The sequence below is a fragment of the Dunckerocampus dactyliophorus genome, chromosome 8 (assembly GCF_027744805.1).
Source record: "Dunckerocampus dactyliophorus isolate RoL2022-P2 chromosome 8, RoL_Ddac_1.1, whole genome shotgun sequence".
Classification (NCBI taxonomy): Eukaryota; Metazoa; Chordata; class Actinopteri; order Syngnathiformes; family Syngnathidae; genus Dunckerocampus; species Dunckerocampus dactyliophorus.
In genome coordinates this window covers 5,053,448-5,081,206 of record NC_072826.1, presented here as the reverse complement: position 1 = coordinate 5,081,206, position 27,759 = coordinate 5,053,448, and the positions used below count along the sequence as shown (strand labels likewise).

The 27,759-nt window shown below is 45.0% G+C and overlaps 1 protein-coding gene across 6 annotated transcripts in view; it reads right to left on the bottom strand.

Moving 5' to 3' along the window:
• cacna1da (calcium channel, voltage-dependent, L type, alpha 1D subunit, a) overlaps positions 1-18,492 on the bottom strand; it is a 91,858-nt gene extending 73,366 nt beyond the window's left edge. For 5 of the 6 annotated variants that reach the window (XM_054785207.1, XM_054785209.1, XM_054785208.1 and 2 more), the window contains exons 1-3: positions 18,146-18,492; positions 13,764-14,238; positions 12,829-12,934 (exon numbers count right to left, since the gene is read on the bottom strand). In XM_054785207.1, the coding sequence (XP_054641182.1) occupies positions 12,829-12,934; positions 13,764-14,092 (435 nt within the window). In that variant the 5' untranslated portion in view covers positions 14,093-14,238; positions 18,146-18,492. The remainder of the gene's footprint in view (positions 1-12,828; positions 12,935-13,763; positions 14,239-18,145) is intronic. The other variant, XM_054785212.1, reaches the window with a different exon arrangement.
• Between the last annotated feature and the right edge of the window lie 9,267 nt (positions 18,493-27,759).

The following is a 27,759-nucleotide window of genomic DNA, read 5'->3' as shown; positions in this document are numbered from 1 at the left end:
TAATCTATTATCTGGATCAGTCTTTGATATTTTGTAGAACCTGTTGGAAACTTGTCCTGTATCTCCCCCTTCTCAGGGCTGGCTGTCGCAGAAGTTTGTAAACATCTTGGAAAATTTTCACGAGGGGATGATGGCTCAGGTGACAACAGGTGGACAGGACTCCAGAACATGCACAGGTGTTAGACAAGGATGCATGCTTGCACCTGTACTATTCAACATCTTCCTCATGAGTGTCACCTGGCTACAGCACAAAGTTGAGGGAAGCGGTGGAGTGTTGGTGGATTACAGGTTGGATGGGAACCTATTTAACATCAGATTCCAGGCTGCTAATAAGGTCAAAACTGTGAACATAGTGGAGCTACAGTATGCAGATGACTGTGCCTTTGTGGTACATACATCAGAGGCTCTGCAGGCAACGTTTACAGCTGCTGTGAAGGCCTATAGCAGACTGGGTCTCACCGTGAACACTGTAAAGAGGGAGGTACTCTGCCAGTGGAACTTCCCTCCTCAAACTAGACCACCATCACCTGTCTCTGACATCAACTGCAAGCCCCTAGCAGTAGTCCCAGACTCCAAGTATCCTCTCAGAAAACTGCAGTATGGGCAATGATGTTCAAAATCGAATTAGATCTGCCTCAGCCTCCTTTGGTAGACTACTGCTAACGTCTTTGTTCATATACCAACTCCGATGGGCCGGCGACAACCTGCAGCATGGTCAACTACATCTTGGCCAGAGATCTGCAGGAGGTCAAAAGAGGACGCAAAAGGACCAGCTGCAGATAACACTCAAGAGATGTGGAATACAGCACACACAGCTGGCTCTGCCTCGGATCGTCCTCTATGGAGGCAACTTTCTCATGCTGGACTTGAGCGTTTTGAATAGAAGAGGAGGTAGGCGAGGGAAAGGAAACACCAGAGTAGGAAGACAGTCCCTGCAGCCAAGACGAATAAAACTTCATATGCCCCCATTGCAATAGACTCTGCGGCTCTCGTACTGGACTTTTCAGTCACCTCAAAACTCACCAACAGAAAAAGTTAGAATACGATGGACTGCCATAACTAACTAGCAGTAGAGTTGAAGAGTATATTTTGCAGGGTGTATTAATAAAGCACTGGGCAAACAATCACATATAGAACAAGCCAAACATGAATATATGAATATGACTTTGACTCATATTCTAATGAATAAAAACAAATTCCACTGTGATGAGAGCACAGACTGCACAAACACATGGTGCAGGCCATCACATGACCACCTGAGTGCTACTACATGCGCACGTTGCACAAGCCTGTGAGTGTGTGGCGGCGGGCCCACAGTCACATGAATCAGAGTGACGTGTCGCTCCTTTGAAATCTTTGTCAAAGCCAGCCACGTGCATGGCGGAAGCCAACATACTTTCCAGCCACACGTCGCAACCTTTTTTTTTTTTTTGTAGATATCACATCATGATGTCACTGTGGATGTGATGCTGCACACAGAGAAGAGAAATGGATTCACAATCTCCTGCTCCATTTTCTGTTCCCTATAATCTCTCCATCGCCCCTACTGCTGTCTGTAGAGATCAGTCAGGGCTCCCAGCTGAGCCAAGGAAGGTGAGGTTAGCCACTATTGTACTTCTACTGCTATACAGTATGCTGGGATTGCTACCATGTTATAACTACATATTTTAGTCCGTCCCTTCATCCTATGCCTCTTGCCATACTATCAGTCTATGTTACAGTCCGCTTGCATTGGGGCGGAATAGTGCAGTTACACACTAGATCCAGCAGATAGAGTTAGGACCGAAGACAGGAGTATCAGGACTAGACATGTTTGCGCTCTACTAAGTGCCGTTGTGTTTTTTGTTTTTTAAATTTCTTGTATGAAAATAATATGAAATGGTCAAATATGACATTATCAATGCAAACTAACAGCGATAAGAGTCCCACACACGGAATATGATGGTCCCATGTGTAAGTATACAACATGTATGGGACTATGACAGCACATTTGTGTGTGTGTGCATGAGTTCATGTGTGTACTGTATGTGTGTGTGCTGAAGTGAAAGCTGTGGGGGCGGGCAGGAGTCTGCCAAAGATTGCTTTAAGTGCAGGTCAACTTCAGTATACCCACACTACCGAAGCGAAGCTTTTCCAAAAAGAAAAAAAAGAAAGAATAGACATATTTATTTGAATATGACATATTCTAACCTAACCAATATCTTCATACTAAACGCTACCAAAATAGCAAGCTTGTGCAATCCTGGTACTCCTGAGGATATCTGGTTATTTACAGCAGGTAAATGATGCCTACACTGGTGAGAAGTTGCTCCTAATTGGAAGGGTGTACCTATCAGTTTATAAAATGTGTTGAATTATTTACTAATTACAATCAACAGTGAACACGCCCGCACAATGGGCTGTTTCAGGTTTCTGTTCGTCTGTCTGTCTTCCTGGTAAAACAACGTACTACTGTAAATGCTAATTGTAGCTGGGGTGTTTATCTTAAACGCAAAAACGATGGGGCGTTAATTGAAAGCAGTCAATAATTGGAGAGAGGCCCTGGGCAAGACATGATGAGGGTGTGTGCATACGAGATGTGGCGAGATTAGAATGTGAGCATAAATTAGCCGCATCACTGTATAAGCCGCAGGCTTCAAAGCGTTATACACGGGAAATGATGGTTATAGCGCTGATAGGTTGGTTGTAAACAACAGTACGGCATGTATAACATTCAACACCTGAGCAGGACAGGCAACATTTTAAATCGCATGCAAGATAGATAATGATGCAGCTACTGAGCAGTCATGATACTTCAAATACAACTACTACAACTACTGCCATCTTGTGGAGATTGTAAAAACTACATAAGGAGATCGCCTACAGCTCGGGGTGTAACAATACAAGTATCCGCATCGAACCATTCAATACGCATGCGTACCGAACCGTGACCCCTGTATCGAACAATACGCAGTTTCATATTTATTTTATCAACTTCTGACGGCGCTCTGTGCTGAAAGCTCAGTGTATCTGCGATGGACTGCTCTAGCTTAGGTTGCATCGTCAAGCACAGAGCCTCCCACATTCATACCATGCTGAGAATGTTGAAAAATGAGAAAGATGTGAAAAACGTCGGCAAGTTCGACAAAAGTCTAATTGAAAAAGACAAGGTAATTTATTTTTCGTATTGAAAAAATATCGAACCGTAACACAAATGCATCGAACCAAACCGTGAATTTTGTGCATCGCTGCACCCCTACCTACCAGCCACAGCGCTTATGTTTTTTTAATCTGGCACTAATCTATGTAGACCACAGTGATGATTTACTTATGTAGACCGTGCCCCTGGCAACTATAGGAAACTCAGCCGCCATTTGCATAGAGGTTACAGGGAGGTGAAGCACTCCACTCCTCAGTCTAGCCAGACCCAATAACATATAGGATATGTTAAATAATTCAACACACTTTATGAAATATTCATTTTGCTATGTCTGCTAAGCTAAGGTGAGTAATTCATGAACATTAACACATGCACATTAACACAGCTGCACACACACACGTACGCATTGAAGATAACTAGCAAGGACAGTGCTAGTGTGAGCCACAAATGAGCAGCTATGTTAAGTGACTAAACACATACTTGTAGCATCATCTCTATGGGGAGTCTGCAGACGTCTGTGGTCACACCAACCATTACGCAGCCAACCCCTCCATCCGTCACACACACACACACACACACGCACACATTCACACACGCTTGTGTAACACGACGCCCCGCCAACACAACACCTCTCATGTGGAAACACATGTCATCGGTTGGCCTACCAACAAGAGACCCGCTGTAATATGTTTTCTTTTCAAGATGCAACAGTAAATTGCAGGCTAAGACGAATGTAGCTGCTCATTTTGTCAAATAAGCTATTCAATGGACGCTGCCTTCAGTGTCTAACCGATGAATTTGTTGTTTTGTTGATTTTGTCTGCATTTATATGATGCAAACTGCACTGTAAAACATTTTCAGCCTATTCAACTAGCAAATGGAAGTTCACCTGCTGCCTTAAAACTGCAATTCAACTCAACTTAAGTGATGTCTTTGTTTTGACTAACTAACTAACTAAAGTCAGTTTATTAAGTGAAATGCCAGACCGGTCCCCCGTGCCTGTAGTGATAATCACTGAGCTAACTAGTTGGTGTATAATTGCATGGGTGTGAAGTGTATATACATGCTAAACAGGTTGTCAAACAGGTGACCATTGACCAGAGCACACGGGATAGAAATTGTAACATATTCTAGTTATGTGAACGCATCCTGATCAACCTGAGACACAACACATAAACATAACTTAACTTAGAGTTTAAAATTCAAAACTTGTCAGAGCTCTTTGAGTTGACAAGAATGATGAATTTGACGTAACTAAAACAGGCTGGTGTGTTTTCCAGTGTGTGCATGAATATCAACACACCTTTTCAACTGCTGTGATGCTGTGATAATGCTCTTACCATAGAACAAACAGGCCTGACACCTGAGCCATGTGAAGGACTACTGGAAGAACTCCACTGACTCCAGTGACAGATCACTTGTGACAGGAGCATCAGTGATGCGGAGGATGCCTCTTGGTGGCTGGTTGAGGGTACAAGGAGGGTTGTTGATATGTATTTACATCAAGAATGCCGTGCTTACGCTTGCTCATGTCCTGCGCTTTGCATCTAATGTGGAGTTAATAAGAAGCCATTGAAGTAGTGCATGTCTACACTGTAAATAGAGTATCCATGCATTAGGGGACTGTGAGTGCTGCGCTCATTTCATCTACAGTACATTGGGCTCGCATGAGGACATCTCCATCTCCACATGCTTGTGTCCTTTTGTCCCCGGCAAAATAAATAGCTCTGCGGCTCTCCAGTTATGCAATAGCGGCGATACGGGCAAAGACGACATGAAACCAGATGTAATGCACTGGCTGCATCAAGGATGAGACGTATGAATCACATTCAGCATGAAAAGGTCATTGTTTGGCTCAGCTACCTTCGTCAAGAAACTGCCCGGGGTGTGGAGTCTCACATAGATAAGTCAGATATGACCTTAAAGCAACGGCAAGAGACTCTTTCCCTGTCCTCTCTGAGAAGGTGAGCATGATACGTGAAGGATGGCTTGTGTGTGCGCCAGAGGAAAGAAGACGGTTGTCATCTTCACGCACGTGTGTCATTCGTTATGTCCTGTTACTCACTTGTGTCTCCTAGCGGTGGCAGGACCCCCCCATCCTTTGCCCTGTGCTCTGCCAGAGGAGGAAGCCTGCTGTCTATTTATAAAGAGCTGCTGCATTTAACCAGGCCACACTAACAAGACTGGCAGGACTTGTGCTATTAAGGCGCCTGCACCATCCTGTACACTATGCAGGAGAGGCCATGCAAAGGAGTGGAAATGATGCTCTAAGAATAATCCATCCATACAGCCATACATATTCCAGCGCTTATCCAGTTCAAGGTGCCAACACCACACATGACAATATACAGTGGCACCAGAATTTCACCTAAATTATCATTATTGTTTTAAATGATCGTGCATTTGTGTAGTGACATGTACTATAAATGCCAACACCACCAGTGATGGCAAGCCCAAGAGGCCAAATGTGACGATGACCAATGAAGTGGAAAATGTATCACATAGTAGGAGAACCGCCATAAACGAGGGATGACTGTAACGTCGATCTTTTTTAGATGGCAAACTAACTGAGACTGAACTAACAGTGCCTCTTCTGGTTGCCGCCGAGTACTTCCACTTTCCACTTTGCCTCAGGTACATCAATTCCACACAATCGTCAGAATTCAATTCCACATGAGGCTAAAGTTTTTGTGAGTTCTGATTCTTTATGTTTCCATTACTTGGAAAGTATTTGACACATCCACAAGCCTTGCTGTGAAAACCTTCAAGTTCCTTGGCACACACATCAGCGAGGACCTCACCTGGTCTCACAACACCCAACAAATTATGAAGAAGTCCCAAAGGAGACTGTACTTCCTGAGAAGACTGAGGAAATTTGGCATGTCCACCACAATCCTGAGTTGCTTCTACAGATGCACTATCGAAAGTGTCCTTACCGCCTCCATCACTGTTTGGTACGGTAACTGTACAACACCTGATAGGAAGGCACTCCAGCGGGTGATCAAGACCTCACAGAACATTGTTGGGGCAGCCCTCCCCTCACTGCAAGACATTTATAAATCTAGAGTCCTACGCAGAACACACAACCTCATCAAGGACAGCACACATCCACAACACTCATTATTCACACTCCTACCATCAGGCAGACGCTACAGGAGTTTGAAGTCCAGGACCACAAGGCTGGCAAACAGCTTTTACCCACAGGCCATCAGGCTTCTCAACGAAGCACTCACACACGCCGCACGCAACACAAGCACACACTCATAGCACTTTATTTATTTATTTGTATTATTTATTTGTATTAATGTCTCTTCTGTTGTTGTTGCTTAATTTATTGGTATATATGTTTATGTGTTTATGTTTCTTATGTTCTTATTCTTTCTTGTGTTTTCTTTCTTTCCTTGGGAGAATGAACAGAATAAGATTTTCATTGCATGGTATAACTGCTGTTTTACCATGCACATGACACTAAAACTGTTTTACCATGCACATGACAATAAAACTCTCTTGAATCTTGAATCTCTTGAATCTTGAAAAGTGACAGCACCTTTTGTGTCCAAATGCCACATGGTTGTGTGTTACTCTGTCACGTCATTTCATCCTGGCTTTACTCCTCAGGTCTCTCCACGTTGCAAAGCAGGCCTGGATTCACCTGTGAGCCTGCAAAGCAAGAACATCCAACCTACAGCCACCGTTCAGCCTCTGCTGCATTATCCCTCCTCCATTATGCACAAGTGTTGACACGGCACAATTCAAAGAAAGTCCTGCATGTGCAAGCACTAGAAAAGCTGTAGAAATGAGCTTATTGCCACATACTGTACAATACAGTGTGCATTATTGGAAATATTTGTAAAGGAAGGTGAAAGTACTTTTGATGATGATTAGTTATGTTTCTAAGCTAAAAAAAATAATATCCTTTGTGCACACTTTGGTGCGATTGGCTTAGCGTTCACACTGGTATTTTAAAAATGCGACCAAAGGCTGTGCAGTGAAGAACATTAGCATAATGGTAATGGCAATGGTTTAATTGATTTGAACATGCATACAAGTTACACTGGAATACGTATTACACGTATCACGTATTACAATTCACAGTTCCACATGTCCAAAAGGAGTAGGAAGAAGCAAAGCTTATTTAATCCTACCCCCCCATCCGCTGTACATCAATTGCAATGCATTTGTTCACTTCCTGTATTCCAAATGCGCTTTTCTGGTTGAATACAAAGGAAAATAATAAGGTAATGTAATAATGTGGTAAAACAGTAGTCAAATATCTTGTCAGCATAACTACCTCATATGACAATTATAATAAATAATATGCATGAAATTGACATAACAGAACATAGTTTGATAATGGGTGTGTACTGGCAATGTACTCACATAAGAATGAAGAGTTAGTAGTGAGTGTAGTAGTGATCAGACAATGCATTATGGCATTATAGCATTGTATGTGCACAGTGTTTCAGGACTCTTCTTCCTTGTACTTTGCAAACATCAACTGCTTGTATTGTTTCCTGGAAATCGCTCATCTTAGTGCATCGTTGAAACTGGGAGATAGTTTGGAAACTAATGTTTGTCTCAATTTTTGAAAATTGGAACTACTTTAGCCGTTTTCATTTTGTTTGGAAATTTACTGGTCTGAATGATAAATTACTGATGTATGTCAGCGGTTCTGCGATCTGGTTGATTACCATTTTTCTCGTTTCCGTATCAATTCCTTTACAATCAGTTGATGTGATGCTTTTGTTTTACATTTATTGACAATGTCAATGGTTCCCTTTTTTCTTTTTTCACATCAGTGAGGAAGATTGAATTAGTGTTCCCGTCGAAAGTTTCATCCCGTTCCTCCACTCACCAGAATTTTGGGATCTTTTCCTCCAGTTTCGGTCCAATACAAAGTAGTTATTCAACTTTCCAGCTACCTCATTCATATCATCATAACTGGCATTTTCAACCATGAAATAATGAGGGTAATATGATTTCTTGGAACCATTCCTAATAAAATGATTTAGAATGCCCCAAGTTGCTCTATTGTTCTTTTTATTCTTGTCTAGTAATTGACTATAGTATTCCGTCTTATACACTCTCAAGATGTTTGTTAGCTTATTTTTATATATATTATACTTTTTTCTGCTTCTTTAGTTTGTTGAATTATAAATCTCCTGTATGATGTGGGGTTTTTTTTCTTACAGGCATTTTGCAAACCCTTTGTCATCCATGACTGATTATTGTTCTTTTGCTTATTGGACATTTCTCTCAAGTAGAGTTCTTATCATAAAGCTTCATAAAAGTATTTAGAAAGTGTTCATATGCTTCATCCACATCACTTCCATCGTACACCCTCTCCCATCTTTGTTCTCCCAGATCTTTCTTAAAAGCGTTGATGCTGTCCTCTGTGCGTAGTCTTTGGAAGGTTCTTTTGTCTTTCATTTCCTCTCTTATTATTCTAGCTTTAGTTGTAAACTGGAACACTGGAAGATGGTCACTGATGTCATTAGTTAGCAGACCACTAGTTGTGTTATGGCCGCACGGTGTTCGAGTGGTTAGCATGTTGGCCAACACAGTAGCAGTCAGGAAATCGGGAAACCTGGGTTCGAATCTCCGTTGGGCATTTCTGTGTGGAGTTTGCATGTCCTCCCTGTGCGTGTGTGGGTTTTCCTCCCAAAAACATGCATGTTAGGGTACTTGGCAACTCCGTAGGTATGAATGTGAGTGTGAATTCGTCTATATGTGCCCTGCGATTGGCTGGCGACCAGTTCAGGGTGTACCCAGCCTGTCGCCCGAAGTCAGCTGGGATAGGCTCCAGCATAAGAGAAGTGGTATAGAAAATGGATGGATAGTTGTGTTATCAATTAGTGTGGCACAGTGATCCGTTATCTGATCTGGTGATTTTTCTATAAAGACTCAAACTACACATTGTATCTATGAAGTCATCTACTATCTTCTTCTTGTGGGGATTCAGAAGATCACAATTGAAGTCTCCACATACGAAGATTATTTTTTGCCTGATGTCTGTGAAGGGTGCTTTGATCCAGTCCTCAAACATTTCGATGCTCAACTTCGGTGTTCTATATAAACAACTTGTTAATACATTTTTGCTTTTGTTCTTTACAGATTTGGATGGTTAAACATTCAAGAATATTATCAATAGCACATGACATGCTCTTTACCATTTTGTAGTTCAGACGTTTGTCCACGTACACAGCCACTCCACCTCCACTTTTGTTAATGCTGATGATTTCATAACCTTCCAGCTCAAGGTCATCAAGTAACGACTTGATTGGGCAGATTTGGTGACATACTACGTCACGTAACTCAAATATTCCAAACCAAAATGCTCTCATACTGGCTTGAATATGTCGCTGATTTTTATATTCTGCTATTTTTACCAGCTAAGAGTTCACCAAAAGCTTCTCCAATGTACATTTCAAGAACTATTGTGACACACACGGCGACGACAGCGAGAGCGGAGCAAAGAGAGCCATTTTCTCTTACCTATTTTCCATTTGCTTCTTATTTTAAGTAGAAAATGACAACTTTTTCGCATCGCGAAATTTACAACTCCATTCTTTTTTAGTCAGTCTCATAATATTTTTCAGTTTTTTGTAAAATTATGATTTTCTTTCTTGTAATATTAATACTTAGGTCTGATAATATATTTCTCATTTATTCATGTAAAATGATTACTCTTCCCTTTCATTTTATGACTTTATTCCTGTCAATTTTTTTGTTTTAAAAACTACAGTATTAGATCCAAAATATTTCTTTCTTGTAACATTACAATGTTATTTTTCTACAATAACAACATTTTTGTTACAATAAAGCACCTTTTGTCTTGTAATATTTAGCCTTTATTGTAACTTTTTTTGCTGTCATTTTAACACTGACTCGTGTCTTTGGAACATTTACATTTGAGCTCAAGAAACTGAACCGCACTGGAGTTCATTTGCAAGGGGACCAAGCCTCATCTCGGAGCGATCTGGGTCCAAATGAACTGTACTAGCAGAGCAACTGTACCAAGTTCCTTTAGATTTCAAAGCTGTGAATGCAGCCTTATTTTGTCTCCACAATAAAAACACCATCATTGCCAAAGCAGCCATCACCCAACATTATTTCCATTCAAGGCCAAAATATGATAAATGCAGCAACATGTACAAGATTAGAGTGGAGCAGCTTACACAATTCATCTCCTATACAACATACAGTAGTGTACATCACACTGTACACGTTAGGTAATGCCCTTGATGGCCCACTTTCCTCGATACAACATCCTGTGTAAACAAACATCCTGAGGGTCACCCTGCAGGAGGTCAAACAGAGGGAGGCAGCACACCTTGCTTCTCCTAAGTAGAGCAAAGCTGTTGGGCTACATAAGTGAGAAAAGAAACACACCCTCTGGTCCCTGCAGCTGCTACGTGAACCTCCATCTAAGACGCTCCTGCTTACTTTCAAACCTTTCAGGAACACTGGGAAACGTCTGCAGACAAGACATGTATAAGCTTCTTACGCATGGCTGAACACCACAAGTAAATTGTGCTGGTGTGAGGAGCGCATTGGTCTGCTTTTGGGAGGGTGCACTCATGCTTGGCAGCTCAGCTTACAACACTACGTTCCCCCGTAAAGCTCACCACTCAGACATAAAGTGCAATGATGAGCCAAATACAAGCAGGATTTTGCTAAAGCAGTATGATGCAGATGAAGGAGAAGTGTGAAGCATGCACTGCACTTACTTCTTCTAGCTAGGCGATGCAATGCCATTTTAAGCTTGTTACGCTGCTACAAGTGCCAGTGTGTGAGTCACTTTGCAGGTAGCTTGACCCCCAGTGTGAGATACTTTCATGTGTGTGTGTGTGTGTGTGTGTGCACGCACTCTTCTCCAAAAGGTGAGCGTCGTGTGACAAAGTGCCATCAGCGGAGCTGAGTAAGCTGCTGCAAGCTAAAGCAGGCTGGGTGACTGTTCTCTTTTCTCACGCTTCAACTCTCACAACTACACCGGCACACACTACACAGTAACACAACGTGACAACGACACCGTCACACACTACACAGTACCACACAGCGTGACAACTCCACCGGCACACACGACACTGCAAACTACACAGTACCACACAACGTGACAACATGAATTAGAAGAGACACTGGTTTCAAGAGAACTTCTTACAACATTGCAGATTGCAACACACACCTGCACTCCAAATCATTCAAACCCCATTTCATGTAAATGACATTTATTTACGAACAAAGAATTTTATGAACAGTGTTTCCCATACCGCCACAAATAAATGTACTCATGAACACATTATCAGGGGACTGTGAATGTAGCGCCGCTTCTTAAAGGAAACGGGTACTGGGGAATTTTGCCCATCATCCAAACTCCTTATGTGAGACATGAACACACGTCTTTCTCTTATCTGTGTGTTCTACAGAGAGAAAAACAGCTAGCATGTGGGAGCTAACAATGCACGTAACAGGACACACCTATTTCAACCATAAAGGCCTAAAAGAAAGCCCTCCAAAGAACACCAACATTTTGTATTTACATAAGTGACCTGTATATAAACCAAGCTAAAGCGACATTGTTATTGTAGTGGGTAACACCAAGAACTATTTTTCTGCCTTAGTGACGAAGTACCTCACGCCACTACCGAGAGGTAACGGGCCCACTGCAAAACAATGTGATCAGACACCAATCTGTACTGACTAGGAAACAAGAACAAGCATATGAACAACTAGGAATAGACAACCAAATGATGTGTAAAGTATTAGCACACATTCTATGTTTCTTTTCTACACGACTAAATGGACTGTGTTGTGATATCATGTGCTATGTGATACATGTATCACATGGTGATTTACTCCATGGACAGTTGTCCGTCTGGTCCAGCTGGTCTGAGGTCCTTTTTCCACTTGATTTTATCACTGCAGGGTTTGTTAGCGCTAACAATTCTTCCTTGGTTATGATGCAGTCTCTTGGAGCAGTGTCCTCCTCGCCATACACACCAAGCCTTTCCATCCATGGTATGGTATGCCACTGAGTGCAGCACTGAGTGCAGCACAAACACTCACTCACTCACAATTTCTGTCGGCATGGCTTGGCGAGCTCTACTTTTACACCACCAAGTCATGCCGGTCCTGACTCTGCCACCCCCCCGTCTGCTCCCACGCGTCACTCTCTTCTTGTGGGCTCAGCTTCTAAAACCTGTAGCTCATCCTACATATATTCCTGCTGGAAAAAATAATGTCCTGGATCCTCATTTGGCCCAAAGTAGTCGGCGGCAGCAGCTCTGACGAAGTCTGCCATGATTAGTAGTTGCAACCAGACACGCTTTCTATGCTGCTGCTGTTGACGGAAGGAGCGTTACTTCCTATCTACGTTGCTATGTGAAATCAATGCGCCTAGGAAAGAACTTCCAGTAATGTTTAAATGATCAAAATACAGCAGAATACTGTAAGTATTACATGTTATCATGAATGTACCTGTTACTGCATGCTCACAGCATGAATACAAAACCATAAAACCTTGTTGGAGCTTTTTTAGAGAGCTTTATAGGTAGAATAGGTGTGTCCCATTACGTGCGTTTAGGATCAAACGACTGCACGTTTCTAAGCTAAGTAAATACATCGAATTTACAACGGGGGTTGAATCATTTGGAGTGCAACCGTCATGCTGACATACACAAGCTACTCACCAGGTCGTGGTTGGTGGAGTTGGAATCGTCTTCGGGGAAAGGAACGTAGACAGCTAAGGCCATACAGTTGGCAAAAATAGCGATGAGTATAAAGATATCAAATGGCCTGGAAAGGAAGAGTTAAGGAAATTGCCGGAGGCATGAAAAAAAAATGATAAAATAACAAATTTCACAAATTCAGAGTTAACAAATACAGGTGCATATAAGTAAATTAGAATATTGTGGAAATGTCCATTATTTCAGTTGTTAAATTCAAAAAATGAACATGAAATATTATATTAAGTGACTACACACAGAGTGAAATATTTCCAAAATGTATATTTTATCATTTGGATGATTATAGATTCCAGCTAATAGAATCTCATAAAATGTGAATATTGTGAAAAAAATGTATTAAAAACAACTGGAGAGCAAATTAACATCATGTGCCTTTCAGTCAGGTGTAAGGAGTCCCAAGTGTGACTCCATTGAACTCCTGAAAGAAAGCAACTTTCAACTTCAATTTATTGGGACGTACCTGTATTTTCATCTAGCGTCTAAGCGCTTACTTGGTTTGGGGTACCTCTGCTGTAGTCTATTAAAACCACAAAAAATAATTAATGAATTACTGGCACACTTACATTATTTAGGTGAATTACAATATTTTCCGGTTTCCTCCCACTTTCCAAAAACATGCATGTTTTTCGCAACTCTAAATTGTCCATAGGTATGAAAGTGAGTGTGAATGGTTGTTTGTCTACATGTGCCCTGCGATTGGCTGGCGACCAGTCCAGGGTGTACGCAGCCTGTCGCCATAGTCAGCATACCCGCGGCCCTAGTGAGCACAATAACAAAACAGAGCATTATTATATCTATTGTCTTACATTGGACCCTGTTTGCTTAGCTAATTAGCTAATGTTGTGTCCAGTGAGTGTTTATTAGCAGGAAAAGGATACTTCCACTCCACCAGGCTGATGCAGGCCCTACGTATGGGGTTGTTGAGGTTGAGGCAGAACAGAGCCCTCGGCGGCCTGCTGTTGGCGTTACTGCCCTGCTTCTTGCTTTTGGCATACTGCTGCCGCTTCTTCTGTGCCAACGCACCCACCGGGATGGTCGAGGATGAAGGGGCAGGCGGGGCAGGCGGGGCAGGCGGGGCAGGCGGAGCAGCTGGTGCTGGAGCCGGAGCTGGAGCTGGAGCCGGGGCCGGAGCAGCGGCAGGAGTCGAAGCCGGAGGGGCTTCTGGGGCTGTCGGGGCTGGGTCTGGGGTGGGCCCGTTGGCGCTCATGGTGCGGGTGTGGCTCTGTGAGGAGCATCCAGCAGCATGGATCTGCCAGTGTGGACAGGGACGCTAGTGGGGCGCACAATGGTCTGACCAATGAGCTGGCAAGTCACCAGGGGGAGTGACTCTGTTGCTGCTGGCATAGTTTGCCTCTGAAAAACAAAAGCATGGATGGTTAATATCATACATTTTCATCTACTGTATATACAGTACAGTGCTAATAACAGTGCTTTTTTGACAAAGTAAACAAAAGGACTGTTATGGCAACTGGAACAGGTGCCAGATGTTGTGGACCCCAGAGCAGGGACAAAACGAAGGGGTGCAAAAAAGGTATTTAATAACAACAGAGGGTGCTCACAGAGGAGGAAAAACAAATTACAACAAAAGATGCCAGTGACAAAAAGTCACCACGAAGCTAACAAAGTACAAACAAAGGAACAGAGTAGCAAATTAAGAAAATACGAAAATGCTCAACAACTTACTATAATCAGTTGGCAGCAGGGAATAAAGGTTAACAGCAATGCCTAGCACACGTGGCATGAGAACACGAAGCATGCACGAAACTGACAAGGTAAGACAACAATCTGGCAAAGACTGACGAGGCAGCACTGCTTAAGAAGAGAATCGATATTATCGACAACATTTTTTTAGACAATTTTTTCATTATTGTTATGAGAGGTATAATTCACATTTGACGAGTAGATGGTACTCAAGTATAGTGTACCTGTGTGAGCCACATTAGCTTGACACAGAAGTTGCATGTATGTATGTTGTTTAAAATGTATGCCATAAAACACTATCAGAAACCATCACTTCTGTGCCTTCTATTCATGTTAGCATAAGCTGCCTGACGAAGCTAACTGCTAACCCTCTGGAGCCACTCAGTGGTAGCACTGCCTCCACAGAGAGGCTGAATGAGATGAGGGCTCACTCTCTCCGTTTGTTCCACTATAGAACCAAAGCGCACAGACAGATGCAGTGTGAACGCTCTTGTCATCCAGCCAGCGTGGCACAGAGAGACAAGCAGATGAAACACACGCATGCATAAACATATCAATTTATCAAGGGTGTAGTTGTGTACATAACCTGAGTAATATGTCAGCTACGTAGTGGTCATTATACACACTTCAGGTATTACGTCCAGTTAGCATTTGCTATAAAACACTACAGATATACAAAAAATGAAAATGATTATGCAAAAGAAGTCAAGGCAACGTATTAAAAAGCTTTCGCCAACGGGCACATTTTCTAATTTATCATGAAATAATAGTTAAACTGAAGTCTAGAAAACATATTTCTGTAGTGGAGTTCAGGATGCCGAGCAAAGCAAACAAACAAAGTACTTTTTTTCTACATAACTGGCCACTACAAGTGGACGCATAACTTTTGTTATAGATATAGACATCTTACCGCTCACTTAGTTTATCCATAATCAGAATAATAAAGATTAAAGTTGCATCACCGTGTGTCGCTTGAGACGTCTGTTCAACACTTCCTTTGCGGCGGAGGTGCAACAGCGAATCAGGAAGGGAGCTTAATGTCAGCTGACTGATGTCGTATGACATCTACCAAGTGATGTTTATGACATGGGCAACACATGCGAATGACCCACACTACCTTTGACGTAACGGGCACCCCTGTGGTAGATCATCAAGAGTTTTTCAAAGAAAGTGGAGCAAGCGAGTGAGGGAGATGACAGGTTTTTCTCACGTTTGGTGTTCATAAACAGCCTCCAGGGACACATATTACTGTTAGAACATCATCAAAAGTCCCCTTTGCATTATAGAGAACCTTTAACTCATTCTGTCAGATGTTTAGCCGTATGTGAGTGTATTTCCTGTATTGAGGAGTTCCACAGGGTTCAATCCCAAAGCCATCGCTTTTTGTGTATATTCCTGTCCTTTTACACTCCTTATTGGCCACGGCCCATCTTTCCAGCAAAAAAAAGGAAAAATACAAACGTAGGCAGTAGCGGTGTAACGATTCCTCTCACTACATCGATGTATTGATTTAGATTCCTTTGATCCAACTACATCAGTCTATGTTTGGCAAGTTGCCATTCCGGACAACATATCAATCTAACATCGTTTAAAAGGTAATCAATCGATTGCGTCGATACTAAGAAATAAAGTATTGTAGGCTAAAAAGTTACTGAATTGATTTAAAGTTACTGAATCGCTTCGGATCGTATCGTTACAAATGAACCAATATCGTCCTTGAAACGTATCGGTAGCCACGAATCATGATACGAATCGAATCGTTATTAAAATGAATCGTTACACACCTAGCAGACAGTCTGATATCCAAATCTGTGCCATATTTAAAGGAAAAGTCCATTTTTTTTTTATTTTGCCCATCATCCACGATCGTTATGTGAGACTTGAACACACATCTTTCTCTTTTCTGTGTGTTTTAAAGGTATAAAAACAGGTAGGTAATTAATGCACGTAATGAGACACACCTATCCCGCCTAGACAGGCCGCTCTTAAAACACCTTCAAAAAGCTCCAACAAGGTTTTCTGGTTTTATATCAAAGCTGTCAGCATGTAGTAACAGGCACATTCATGATAACATGTAGTACTTACAGTATTTTGCTCATTTTAAGCATAGCAACATAGAAAGGAACGCTACACCTGCAGTTAACTTTTCCACACTCACAAACAAAAACACAGCAGCAGCCTGAGGCATTGTGAGTGAGTTTGTGGTGAAGCTAGTCGCTAGCCGGCTAGTAGATAGTCGGTGTGGTGTGGCGAGGTGTCACTACGGCAGTGGCGTAGTTCTTGAGTGTAACAATGTTAATAACAATAATAATAACAACAACAATGTCGCTGTAGCTTGGTTAATATACAGGTCACATTATGTAAATGGAGCGTTGTTAGCGCTTTTTGGAGATTTTTTTCAGAAGGCTTTATAGGCGGAATAGGTGTGTCCCATTACGTGCATTCTTAGCTGCCTCTTTTTAGCTGTTTTTATATCTTTAGAACACACAGAAATGTGTGTTCACGTCTCACATAAGGATTGTGGATGATGGGCTATATTCCAAAAAAACGTGCACTTTTCCATTTAGGAATGTTTTTCCTGAAATTGGTTGGATTCCAAATTGTATGGTGCTTGAGGGTACTAAGTAATGTAAATATGGTTTCATATAAGATTGATTAATGGATACTAGGACTGACCGCAACTTGATGAGGGATAAGCAAGACATTTATGGTTTTTGCATTAAGAAAGTTACCCACATAGTATTGATACCTTTGAGAAAAAAGGCGGGCCTTGTGCTGATATTTCCAGAGCGTGTTTAAATGCAGAAATCAATTGCAACATGCCCCTCTACAAACATATTCTATGGTAAAATTCCATACATGTTCTATGGTAAAATGCCTGCAGACGGCAACACACAAATACAAAGCCAGTGATGGTATATCTATTGGTCTTATGGTTGTGTCATGAAGGTCCTTGAACTGCAAGCAGGCCTTGGAGCAAGAGCGGGAGAAAGAGAAAAGGTCACATTGGCAGCGATGCTTCCCTTTAGACTACATACATCTCCATAAGCCAGTGGAGCAATCGCATGTAGTCTGTCCATGTCAAGGAAAAACTACCCCCTTTTTTGTGCTGCCTTCATGGAAACAAGCATGAAAGATTAGACACACTGCTGCATCGTTTAACATTTCACACAGCTTTTATCCTTGGAGCATGACGAGGTAGGACATATCTTGCAACCCCCCCACCCACCCAAAATCGTTTCTTTGGTGTCTTGGACTGTCCACATGACCACAGACAACCTCTGTGTGTATGTATGTGTGTGCGTGCGTGCGTGTGTGTGTGTGTGTGTGTGTAGAGAAAAGGGGGATAAAGGTATCCCGACAAGCCACTAAAATAGATTTATTGTTAATGACATGGCGATGGAGCTCATTGTCATCCACTAACACGCGTCGAGAGGAAATTGGCTGTCAATAAGTGCTGTAAAAAGACACATCGTGCATGCATACGTCAAAGTAAAAAAAAAGCCATGCTATGCTAAAGAGGCTAAATTCAGACTAGAAGAAGAAGAGCTCACCAGACCTTTTGTGTATGTGTGTGTGTGTTCACACAGCAGACTTTAGCCGCTCGGTATCGCTGCTCCACAGCTTTGCAGGGCGACGAACGCAGGCTGGCTCTCAAACGACGCTTGTAAATTCATCGGCTCCGGTAATAAGCAAGCATGCAGGATGCAGCAGCAGCTCGGACGCCGAAAAAGGCTGAGCGCTAATGAAGCTCTCCCATGGTGCTAGTGTGGAGAGATGTGGATTCAGCAACCAACAGAGCATCCACGTCCACTGCCTGCCTCACCGCCTGCGTGTGCTGTTCGTCACACGGTGCAAGACTTCCTCCTCCCCCATCCAGCTGACCCAAAACACCTCAAAAAGCCACAGAACCCGTTCTACTCAATGCATCACTGAATCCACCTGTCAGACCATAATAATTATGACGTGTAAATAGTAGGGCTGTCACGAGGCGGAAAACAGACACACATGCACACGGCAATATATTGATTATCCATTTCATTTTAATTGATTGTGTGATTAATTCATTTATTTATTACCTTCCCAGGCCTAGTGCCCACGAGACAGTTTTTTTCTGAACAGGAAATCTTGTGACACCCATAGTAAATACCATACTGATTCAAATGTAAGACGACCTTGGATATCAGACAGCAAAGTAACAAACTAACGATCATCATCTGACACCACTAAAGAGCCAACCATTCCTGTCTGGACCTGCCTCCTCCTTTAGAGGATAAATAAATAGATTGGATCTTGCACCAAGCTCTCAAACTAGAGCTGTCCTAGCTAGTCTGACTGGTGTGTGTCCCATGTAGTCGTTGAGCATGAACTGATGAAGTCTGCTCGGATGAGAGGTGAAACGTCTTCTAAGACAACCTAAACAGTCCAGTTGCTATCCATTCAATGCCCTGCCAATACGATGACTTGCGTGAATGACAACATTCACAGCCAATATAAGACAATCCTTCTTTTTGGAAAATGGAAAAATATTCTATTTTTTGATTAAGAATACAGGTGCATCTCAAGAAATTGGAATATCGTGCAAAAGTTATTTGGCTTCAGGAATTCGATTGGACCTATGGTCTAAAACCACAAACACCAGGAAAAAAGTTACAAATGCTGCAATCACATAAGCACCGCAGAATCAACAAAAACAAATACAAAATAAACACACTGCAAATGCCAAAAACACACTATAGTTACAACAGCCCCCCTGTAAATTCTTTAACCCCACGTGGCCCGTGAGTGAAAATGTTTCCACACCCCTTCTAATTTGCCTCTCACAGCACTTCAAATGGACTTTTAAGCATTAAGAAACAACTACAGGCATAAGGTTATACTTGTTACGAAAAAAAGTGCAGTTACACAAGATCACGTCTTATCATTGCATCTTCCTGCTGGAAAATGTTGAGTAAATTGACTTGTGAAACAGCACCCTCTGCTGGATTCATGAAGCTGCTGCAATGAACTTTTTTTTCTCAGCCGATGAGAGCCTCATCAAATTCCTTTATATTTAAGTTACCATTAAAAAGTAATTATTTACAATGTAAAGCAGAGAAAATAAATCTGCAAATATGTGCGGATGCCGAACTGCGAACAGGCTGAGATCAACTGTAATGGGAAAACAGGAAAAAACACATCCATGATATGTCACAATATCTATGTAAAGCCGAGGTCACACACGGTCGTACGGGCTCGATAGGGTGTCCAGGTTGCAGGGGTGTCCAACTTTCACCACTATTGGACTGTCAACTATTTGTCTTTTATTTATGACTGGCAACATTTCAATTGTACACTACTTTATTTACCAAGCACATCTCCACTCAAACAGTCTTTATGCTATTTTGTACTAATTTGTCATTATATAAAAGGCATAAAGTCTGAATTCAACACTTCTAATAAAAAACTACGAAGAGTTGAAGCAAAAATTCTTTGAGCCTTTGGTGAGCCACTCAAAATCATCTGGCGTGCTGGGAGACCCCGTGATAGTATCACCATCATAAGGCTTTATCTTCATGAAACAACCACACACAAATAGTGTTTGGAGGACAAGACATCATTAATATCATGACAACAAGACAACTAAATGGTTCAGTGAGACTATCCACTTCCCCGTGGGACAAAAACGAGCTCCCAACTAAGTGTTTTAAAAACAAAATGTCACTGTGCTAAAAAGTCACATTTGGAGTTCCAAGACCAGAAGCTAGGCAGAACACCGCCAGTGACAGCTAGGCAAAGTGTGTAAAGAAAGAAGCAAGGAAACTGGAAGAGCCTGATAGGTTTGATAAGGGAGTGATCCAACACGCTGGCAGGGGTTGGTGTAGTCCGTATCAAGCTGTCATACTTAAGCCATTGAGGTTTTTGCTGACTAGTGTTGATTCTCACAGCAATACGGGACAAAGTGTGTCCCTTGTTGGCTCAATACGGGTGTTGGCAACCCTACGTGACACAGCACACATGTAGGGTTTGCCGCCGCACACTGGTCGGTTTTTGGGATCAGCTTTGAAAGGCATTTATCGGCATACGCCAGGGGTTACCAACACAGTGCCCGCAGGCACCAGGTAGCCCCCCACGACCACATGAGGCGCCCGCAGGCCTGCTTTTCATTCAGGTTTTCAGTTAATAATGTGAGAATACTAGAAAGAAAAGTATTCTGAAACATAAAATGTGAGTTGTGGATACCAGCATTTTGTGAATGTTTTGGTAAAACAAGCATATTTGATTTGTTTGGGTTGAAAAAAGGTATGAAAATCATTTCTACAAAAATGTGTAGCTCGTGGCCATTTTCATTTTCTAAAAGTAGCTCTTGCAAGAAAAAACGTTGGTGACCCCTGGCATACGCCAATCACGTTTTTTTTTACAGAAATTGTCCGATACTAATCGGGGGCCAATCGATTGGAGCATCCCTAACCCCAACCGACCACGGCACACCAAAGATAACGCATGAATGCCTCCGTGATGACAAATGAGCTGTCAAATAACATCTTTGATGCACTACCACTTTAAAAGCGCAGTGTGCCGTATCATGCTGGTACTTTATAACCACAAGTGTAAACGCATATGACAAAACCTGCTGCAGTAAAATGCATTGTTAGTTATGTAACAGATTACTGATGGGTCCTACCTGGCAACATCAAGTGGCGTATTCACCTGAGTGTCCCGGTCAACAACACAGAGCATCACACGTTTGTCTTCTCTGGAGCGTTGAGGGACGAGTGGAGGACGACCCCTTGACAGTTGCTTGACAACGCCAACATATCAGCTTACCTGTCTACCCAAGGTACAGGCTTCTTCTTCTACAATCTTCCTGAATTATTTACCCGTGTGTGTGCGTGTGTGTGTGGTGCATTTAATTAAATTTGTTTGCTTTTTGTGATGTTGAATTCATGAATTATGAACTGCCATTGTTTTACCCTGGCAACACTTTGTTGTATTACCCAACATAATCAGTAACTAAGGTAACCAAGGTGGTGATTTACACCAAAAAGGTGCTAAAAATAAATTGACTGTGTGATTAATACACACCAAGTTGACAGGAAAGGTCTTTAAAGGTCCCCTATTGTGCAAATTGAGTTGTTATAACAACAATATGGACCTATAGAGCCTGTTTATAAGCACCAAATGTCAAAAAAATCTACCATCTAACTCACTTATTTGCTCCACTTTTGAGAAAAGAGTGGCTCATACGCTCACTTCTGAAGTTGTGCGTTGTCATGACTCCGTGAATGAAAAGAAAAACGTCCTTCCTCACAGACATGGACATGATACCACTGCTGACCCACCCCTACCTACATGAGCCCACCCCGTAAACACTACTGATCAAAATGTTCGGAGCAGTTGAAAAAGAACAATGTACATTTTGCACTGTTAGATTTTAAGGAGGTTCTAAGTAGAGCTTCAAAATGCAAAAAGAAGAAATGGGAGTGACACAAAAAAGAAGCATCAAAGTGAAATAGGCTGTTCATCAGAGCACAGCCCTTAAAAGGCAAAATGTTGGTAAAAATGTGGAGAGAATGTGATTCACTGTCATGATCTCTTTATGGCAAAGGCAAAAAAGCTTTCGCTCTTTGAACGCGGTGTTGAGCTGCATAAGCAAGGCCTCTTGAAGCAAGACACAGGACCATCCTCGGCCCAAATGAAGGTTGTTACCGGTGCTGAGTGCAGTACAATAACCATCAGACGCCATCTGCCAGAGAAGGCTTTTAAGAACAAAAAAGCTCTTCAAAGGCCTCGTCTGTTTCAAGGTTTGGAATTTGCCGGAGAGCACCAAACATGGGACATTGAAAGTTGGAAGAACGTTTTATTTGGTCCTGAGGGCTTCCACTGGCATGACAAGGAGATCCCACCAGTGGAGGGGGCACCATCATGATCCTTCAATGGAACAATGGAGCTTCAGGTTGTGCAGGGGCGTCAAACAGCAGACAGCTATGTGGAGATGTTGCAGGGTGCATCCCTCATGACTGAAGGCCCTCGTCTGTGTGGTAATGACTGGCTTTTTCAACAGGATAACGCTGCACTTCACAAAGGACTTCTTCTAGAGGAATAAGCTCACTCTTTTGGACCATCCTGTGTGTTCCCCTGAAAAAATGGAGAAAATCCAATGGAGAAAATTTGGGGATGGATGGCAAAAGAAGCTTACAAAAGTGGACATCAGTTCCAGGCAGTGCATGCCCTCTGTGAAGCCATCTTCACTACCTGGACCAACATTCCCACTCGCCTCCTGGAAACACTGGTATCAAGCATGCCCCAACCCATTTTTCACCTCATTAACAAGAATGGCAAAGCTACTTATTACTCACTCCTTTTTTCTACATCCATCCATTTCCTATGCCGCTTGTCCAAGCTAGGGTTGCGGGGGTATGCTGAAGGCTATCACAGCTAAGTTTGGGCGAGAGGCAGGGTACACCCTGGACTGGTCGCCAGCCAATCGCAGGGCTTTTTTTCAACATTTGTATTTTAGGGGGGATTCAGGGTTTTGTTTTGTTTGTTTTTTTTACCTGTGGTCTTAAACTTTTGATCAGCTAATGAACAGCCTTTTCACTTTAATGCTTCTTTGCAATAAATTGCTTTTTTGTCTCACTCCCATTTCTTCTTTTTGCATTTTGAAGCTCTACTTAGAACCTCCTTAAGATCCAACAGTGCAAAATGGACATTCTTCACATTTTTCAACTTGTCTTAACATTTTGATCACGAGTGTGATCAAAATGCCCATCACTTTACGTACGCCAGCTTTGTAGAGAATAAAGGGCTTCGCTGCACATCTTAAAATATAAAGCTCTGCACACTATTTGTCAGTCAGCTCCAGACGTCAGCGTGTGATTTTGATTATGTTGTATTTCTTGAGTGAATAGGCTAACCTAGCATGATGTTGCTGTAAAAATGTGAGTGTAAAGTTAGCACTATAGCTCACATAGCTTTGCTAGTGTTCCTAACATTTGTGTCCTCCTGTCCCGCTCCTTAATGTTACGTTGTTGCATGTGATATACGGCATCCATTATGTTGGACAAGTGCAGAGTCCTCCGGCGCCTGTGGCTGTCCCCCGGGTGACGGGGGGCGCGGAGGTGGGGGTCGCGGATGTGCGGTTTGGGCTCGGGGTGGGGGGTGCGTGGTGCTGGGGTGGGGGGGATCCCTTGCTTTCTCCCCTCAGGGACGGGGCCGCTGTGGCTCGGTGGGTGGGGCGTGTGGGGGCCGTGGGCGGGTTGCGCGTGGGGGCGGGCGGCGTGGTGTCCATCTGCGTGGTGCTTCCCAGGATCGGCGGGGGGATGCTTGCTCCGGGGTGGGGCGGTCGGGGGGTGGCTTTGGCCGGGGGCTTGGGGGTCGGGCTGGCGGGGGGCTGGCGGGCGGTCCCTGCTGCCTGCTGGTGTCAGGCTGGTCCTTGCTTCCGGGCCGGCGGTTGTCTCCCTCCCTCCGGGGTTTCCCCCTTGGCGTGTTGGTGGATGGGCGGGGGGTGGGGCGGTGGCCGGTCTGCGGCGTGGCGGGGGGCGGGGCGGGCGGGGGCATCTGCTTGGGCGCCAGGCGGGGGGCCGCTCCTCTCGCGGGCCCGGTCGGGCGGTGCTTGCTTCTCTGTCCCTCCCTGGCGCCTCTGGCCTGCGTGCTTCGTGGGTGCGGCCGTGCTCCGCTCTATGTGGGGTCCGGTGCTCTTGTGGTCGTCGTGGTGTTGCTCCCTTGCCGGCCGTGGTGGTATGCGGGGGGGGCGCGGCTCCCGCTGTCCTGGTGGCGGTCGGGTCTGCCTTGGGGACGTGTGGCTTGTCCGTGGTATTTGGCGGTTTGGGGGTGGCTGCTGTGAACGCTACCTCCGGTGGGGCTCCGGTGTTGGGGGGCGCTGGGGGTATCGCCTCTGGGGGGTTGGGTGGGCCGGACTGGGCATCCTGGCGGGCCGGGTAGGGCCTGTGGTGTGTCCTGCGGCCTGTGGCACGCCCGAGCCTGGGCTGTGGTGGGCGGCCGGTCGGTCATGTGTCCTTGGTCCCCCCCCTGCTCGGTTTGGGCGGCGTTGGGGTGTGGGGCCCCCGTCCTTCCTGTGCCACTGCACCACCTCACATATATATAGGACATTGGGGGGTGGCCTACGGTCGGGCGTGATTGGGGAGGGGAGCTGCCTTGCGGGGCTCCTTTGCTCCTGCTGTGCCACTGACCTGTTGCCCCCCAATTTTAATCGCAGAGTAGACACTTAGGGTTTGGGGGGGCTGGCCAGGTGAGGGGCCCTCCGAGCGGCAGCTGTCCCCCGATTTTAATTGCATCATTAGCTATCATCCACATACACTCCATATACATGCACACAGATATACCATCCTCTTTTATTTTATTTTATTTATTTATTTATTTTTTTAATTGCATCATAGACACTATCACACCTTATCACATACACGGGTGGGGCGGGCTGGATTGGGGTGCCTCGTGCACCTCGGCGTCTGCCCGCCAGGGTCGACGGTGTGGCCGGGGGCCTGGCCGTCGCGGTGGCTCGCCCGGGGCGGCCTGGCCTGTGGGGTGCCCTTGTCTGGTTCGCCTGCCCTTCCCTGGGGTGGCCCTCTGGGGCCAGTTGATGCCGGGGCTTGCGCCGGGGGGGGCGGCTTGCGGTGCCCCCCCTGGACTGACACGTGCCGCGGGCGCCTCTGCGCTCTTGGGGCGGGTTCGGCGGTCTCCGGGGGGCGGTGCTGGTGCTTCGGGTGGCCCGTGTGCTGTCGCGGCGGCCGGTGGTTGCTGCGCTGTGGCGGCTGCTGGGGCGCCGGGCCAGCTGGTGGGTTGGGGCTTGGTCATGCTTGCGGGTACTGTGGGCCTGGGTGGCGGGGTGGGGGTGGGGGGGCGGGTGCCCTGGGGCCGGGCTCGCTGGGGGGGGTCGTGCTCTGCCGGGCGCTTGGGCGTCTGTCGCCGTTGCGCTTTGTGCGCTGCCGGGCCGCTGTCTGTGTCCTCGCCTCCCCCGGTCTGTCTGTGGGCTTGTCGGGGGTGGGGCTCCGGTGCGCGGGTGGTGCGCTGTCGGCTCTGGTGGCATGTGGCTGGTCTGGCTTCTGGTGGCTTGTGGGGGCCGTCGGCTGGTCGGCTGCTGGTCTCGCCTTCTCGGCTCTGGTGCTTGGCCTCCCTGCGGCTTGGGGTGTGGTGCTCCCGCTCTCTCTTCGGGGTTTGCTGGCCCGCGGGTGTCGGTTGGCGCTGTGTGGTGGTTCGCCTGGCTGCTCGCCCGTTTTCCCGCCTGCCTGCTCGGTTTCCCGCTCTCCTCCTCGCTGACTCCCCTGTCTGCCTCGCTGGCGGCGTCCTACCCCTGGGGGGGTGTGGCCGGGTGTCTTCCTGCTCCCCGGCGGTCTGCGCTCTCCGCCCCTGGGTTCTGGATCGTATGTCTGGGACCCCGGGGTCCCCGGCTCCGCTGCTCCTTGGGTTACCAACGGGGGATAGGGTGGGGCTTCCGGGTGTCGGGCAGTCGACCACTGTGTGTGTGTGTGTGTGTGTGTGTGCGCGCTTGAGTAAGTAAGAGTGTGTATGAGCGTGCGCATAGGGGTGTGTTTGTGCGTAGGAGTGTTTATGTGCGTGTGTGTGGGTGCGTAGGAGTGTGTATGTGCGTGCGTGTGTGTACTTTTATTTATTTATTTATTTTAGCTATTTTTTTTTTGGGGGGGGGGGGGGGGCCATACAGGGGTTTGATCCGTGGGGTCAGGTGCTGGGCGATACATCTCTGCCGCCCGTGCCTCCGCCGGGTGGGTGGAGGGTGTGCCTCCTGCATCCCTTGGCGGGGCGGCCCTGTGTCGGGGGTCGGGCGGGGGTTGGCCCGGGGCGGGCCGGGCTCCGCTCCCTAGGGGTGGGGGTGGCGGTGGGCGGGAATTGGTGCTTCCGGCGCGGGCGGGCTTCTTTCCGGCTGTGGAGGCGTCTCTGGGCCTGCCGGTTTGTGGCCCCCGGTACCCGTCTGCCTTTGTGGGGTGTGATCTCTCGCTGGTCTCAGGGGTTGGCAGTCCTCCGGCCCGCTGGCGCCCTGTCCTTGGCTGGGATTACCTCTCTTCGGCCCCTTACTGGTCTTCCCGGGGGGGGGGCTCTCTGGGCTGGCTCTTGGGGCACTGATCTTTGTGCTGCCTGCCCCTATGGGCCTGGTGGCCTTCTGGCGGCCGGGGCCCGGCCTTGCTATTTGGGGCGGGGCTCTCTGGGAGGTGGAAGGCGGCCCCTTTCCTTTCATGCACTCTCAGTGACAATCACACGCCCACACATTCCTGCACCTTTACATATATATGAAGTCTTCCTCACATACAGAGATACCTGTACATATGCACACTCACAGTACATACGTACTTCCCCACATTACTCACTGAGTTAACCAGGGTGTTATTATGTTGTTGGTTTTATTACAGCGACGGTGATATCAGCAGTATGACTATATATATATATATGTGTGTATGTGCGGTATATATGTGTATATATATATATATATATATATGTATATGTATATGTATGTATGTGTATGTATGTATATATATGTGTATATGTATATTTTTTTTTTTTACAATGATGTGCATTACAGTAACTTTGATTCTATTCACTATCATGGATAATCATTTCATTACTACAGTTATGTGTGACTGTTTCAATGCGGTATTATCATGGTGATCACTATCATAATTCATCATTTCATGACTGCTATTGTGTGCGACTGTTTCAATGCAGTATTGTCATTGTGATCACTGTCATAGTTCATCATTTCATGACTGCTATTATGTCTGATTGTCATTGACAGCTTTGTCATTGTGGTTGTTGATATTGATTTGTCCTTTATCCTTGTTCGTCTTTATAGTTGTCACGGACATTTATTTGCTGATGTCGTTCTGTATGTTTCTGTTGTTCTGTCACAATTGTTGTTGTTGCTGCTGTTGTCCTTGTCTCTTGTCTCTCTTTTTTTGTTTTTGTCCCCTCTCGCCCCCCCCCCCTGTTTCCTTTTCTCTTCTTCTCTGTCCCCTCCTGCTCCGGTCCGGTCGCTCCAAATTTGCTTTATAACAAGCATCAAGGTCGAATAAATTTTGCATGACAGGGGAAGTGTATATCACACTTCTCTCTGGCAGAGTAAATCTGTTGAGCACTTGACGGCATTTAGGTATACAATTCTATCTGCTTTAAAGGCTGGACAGGACAGGGCTAAAAAAAAAAAAAAAAAAAAAAAAAAAAAAA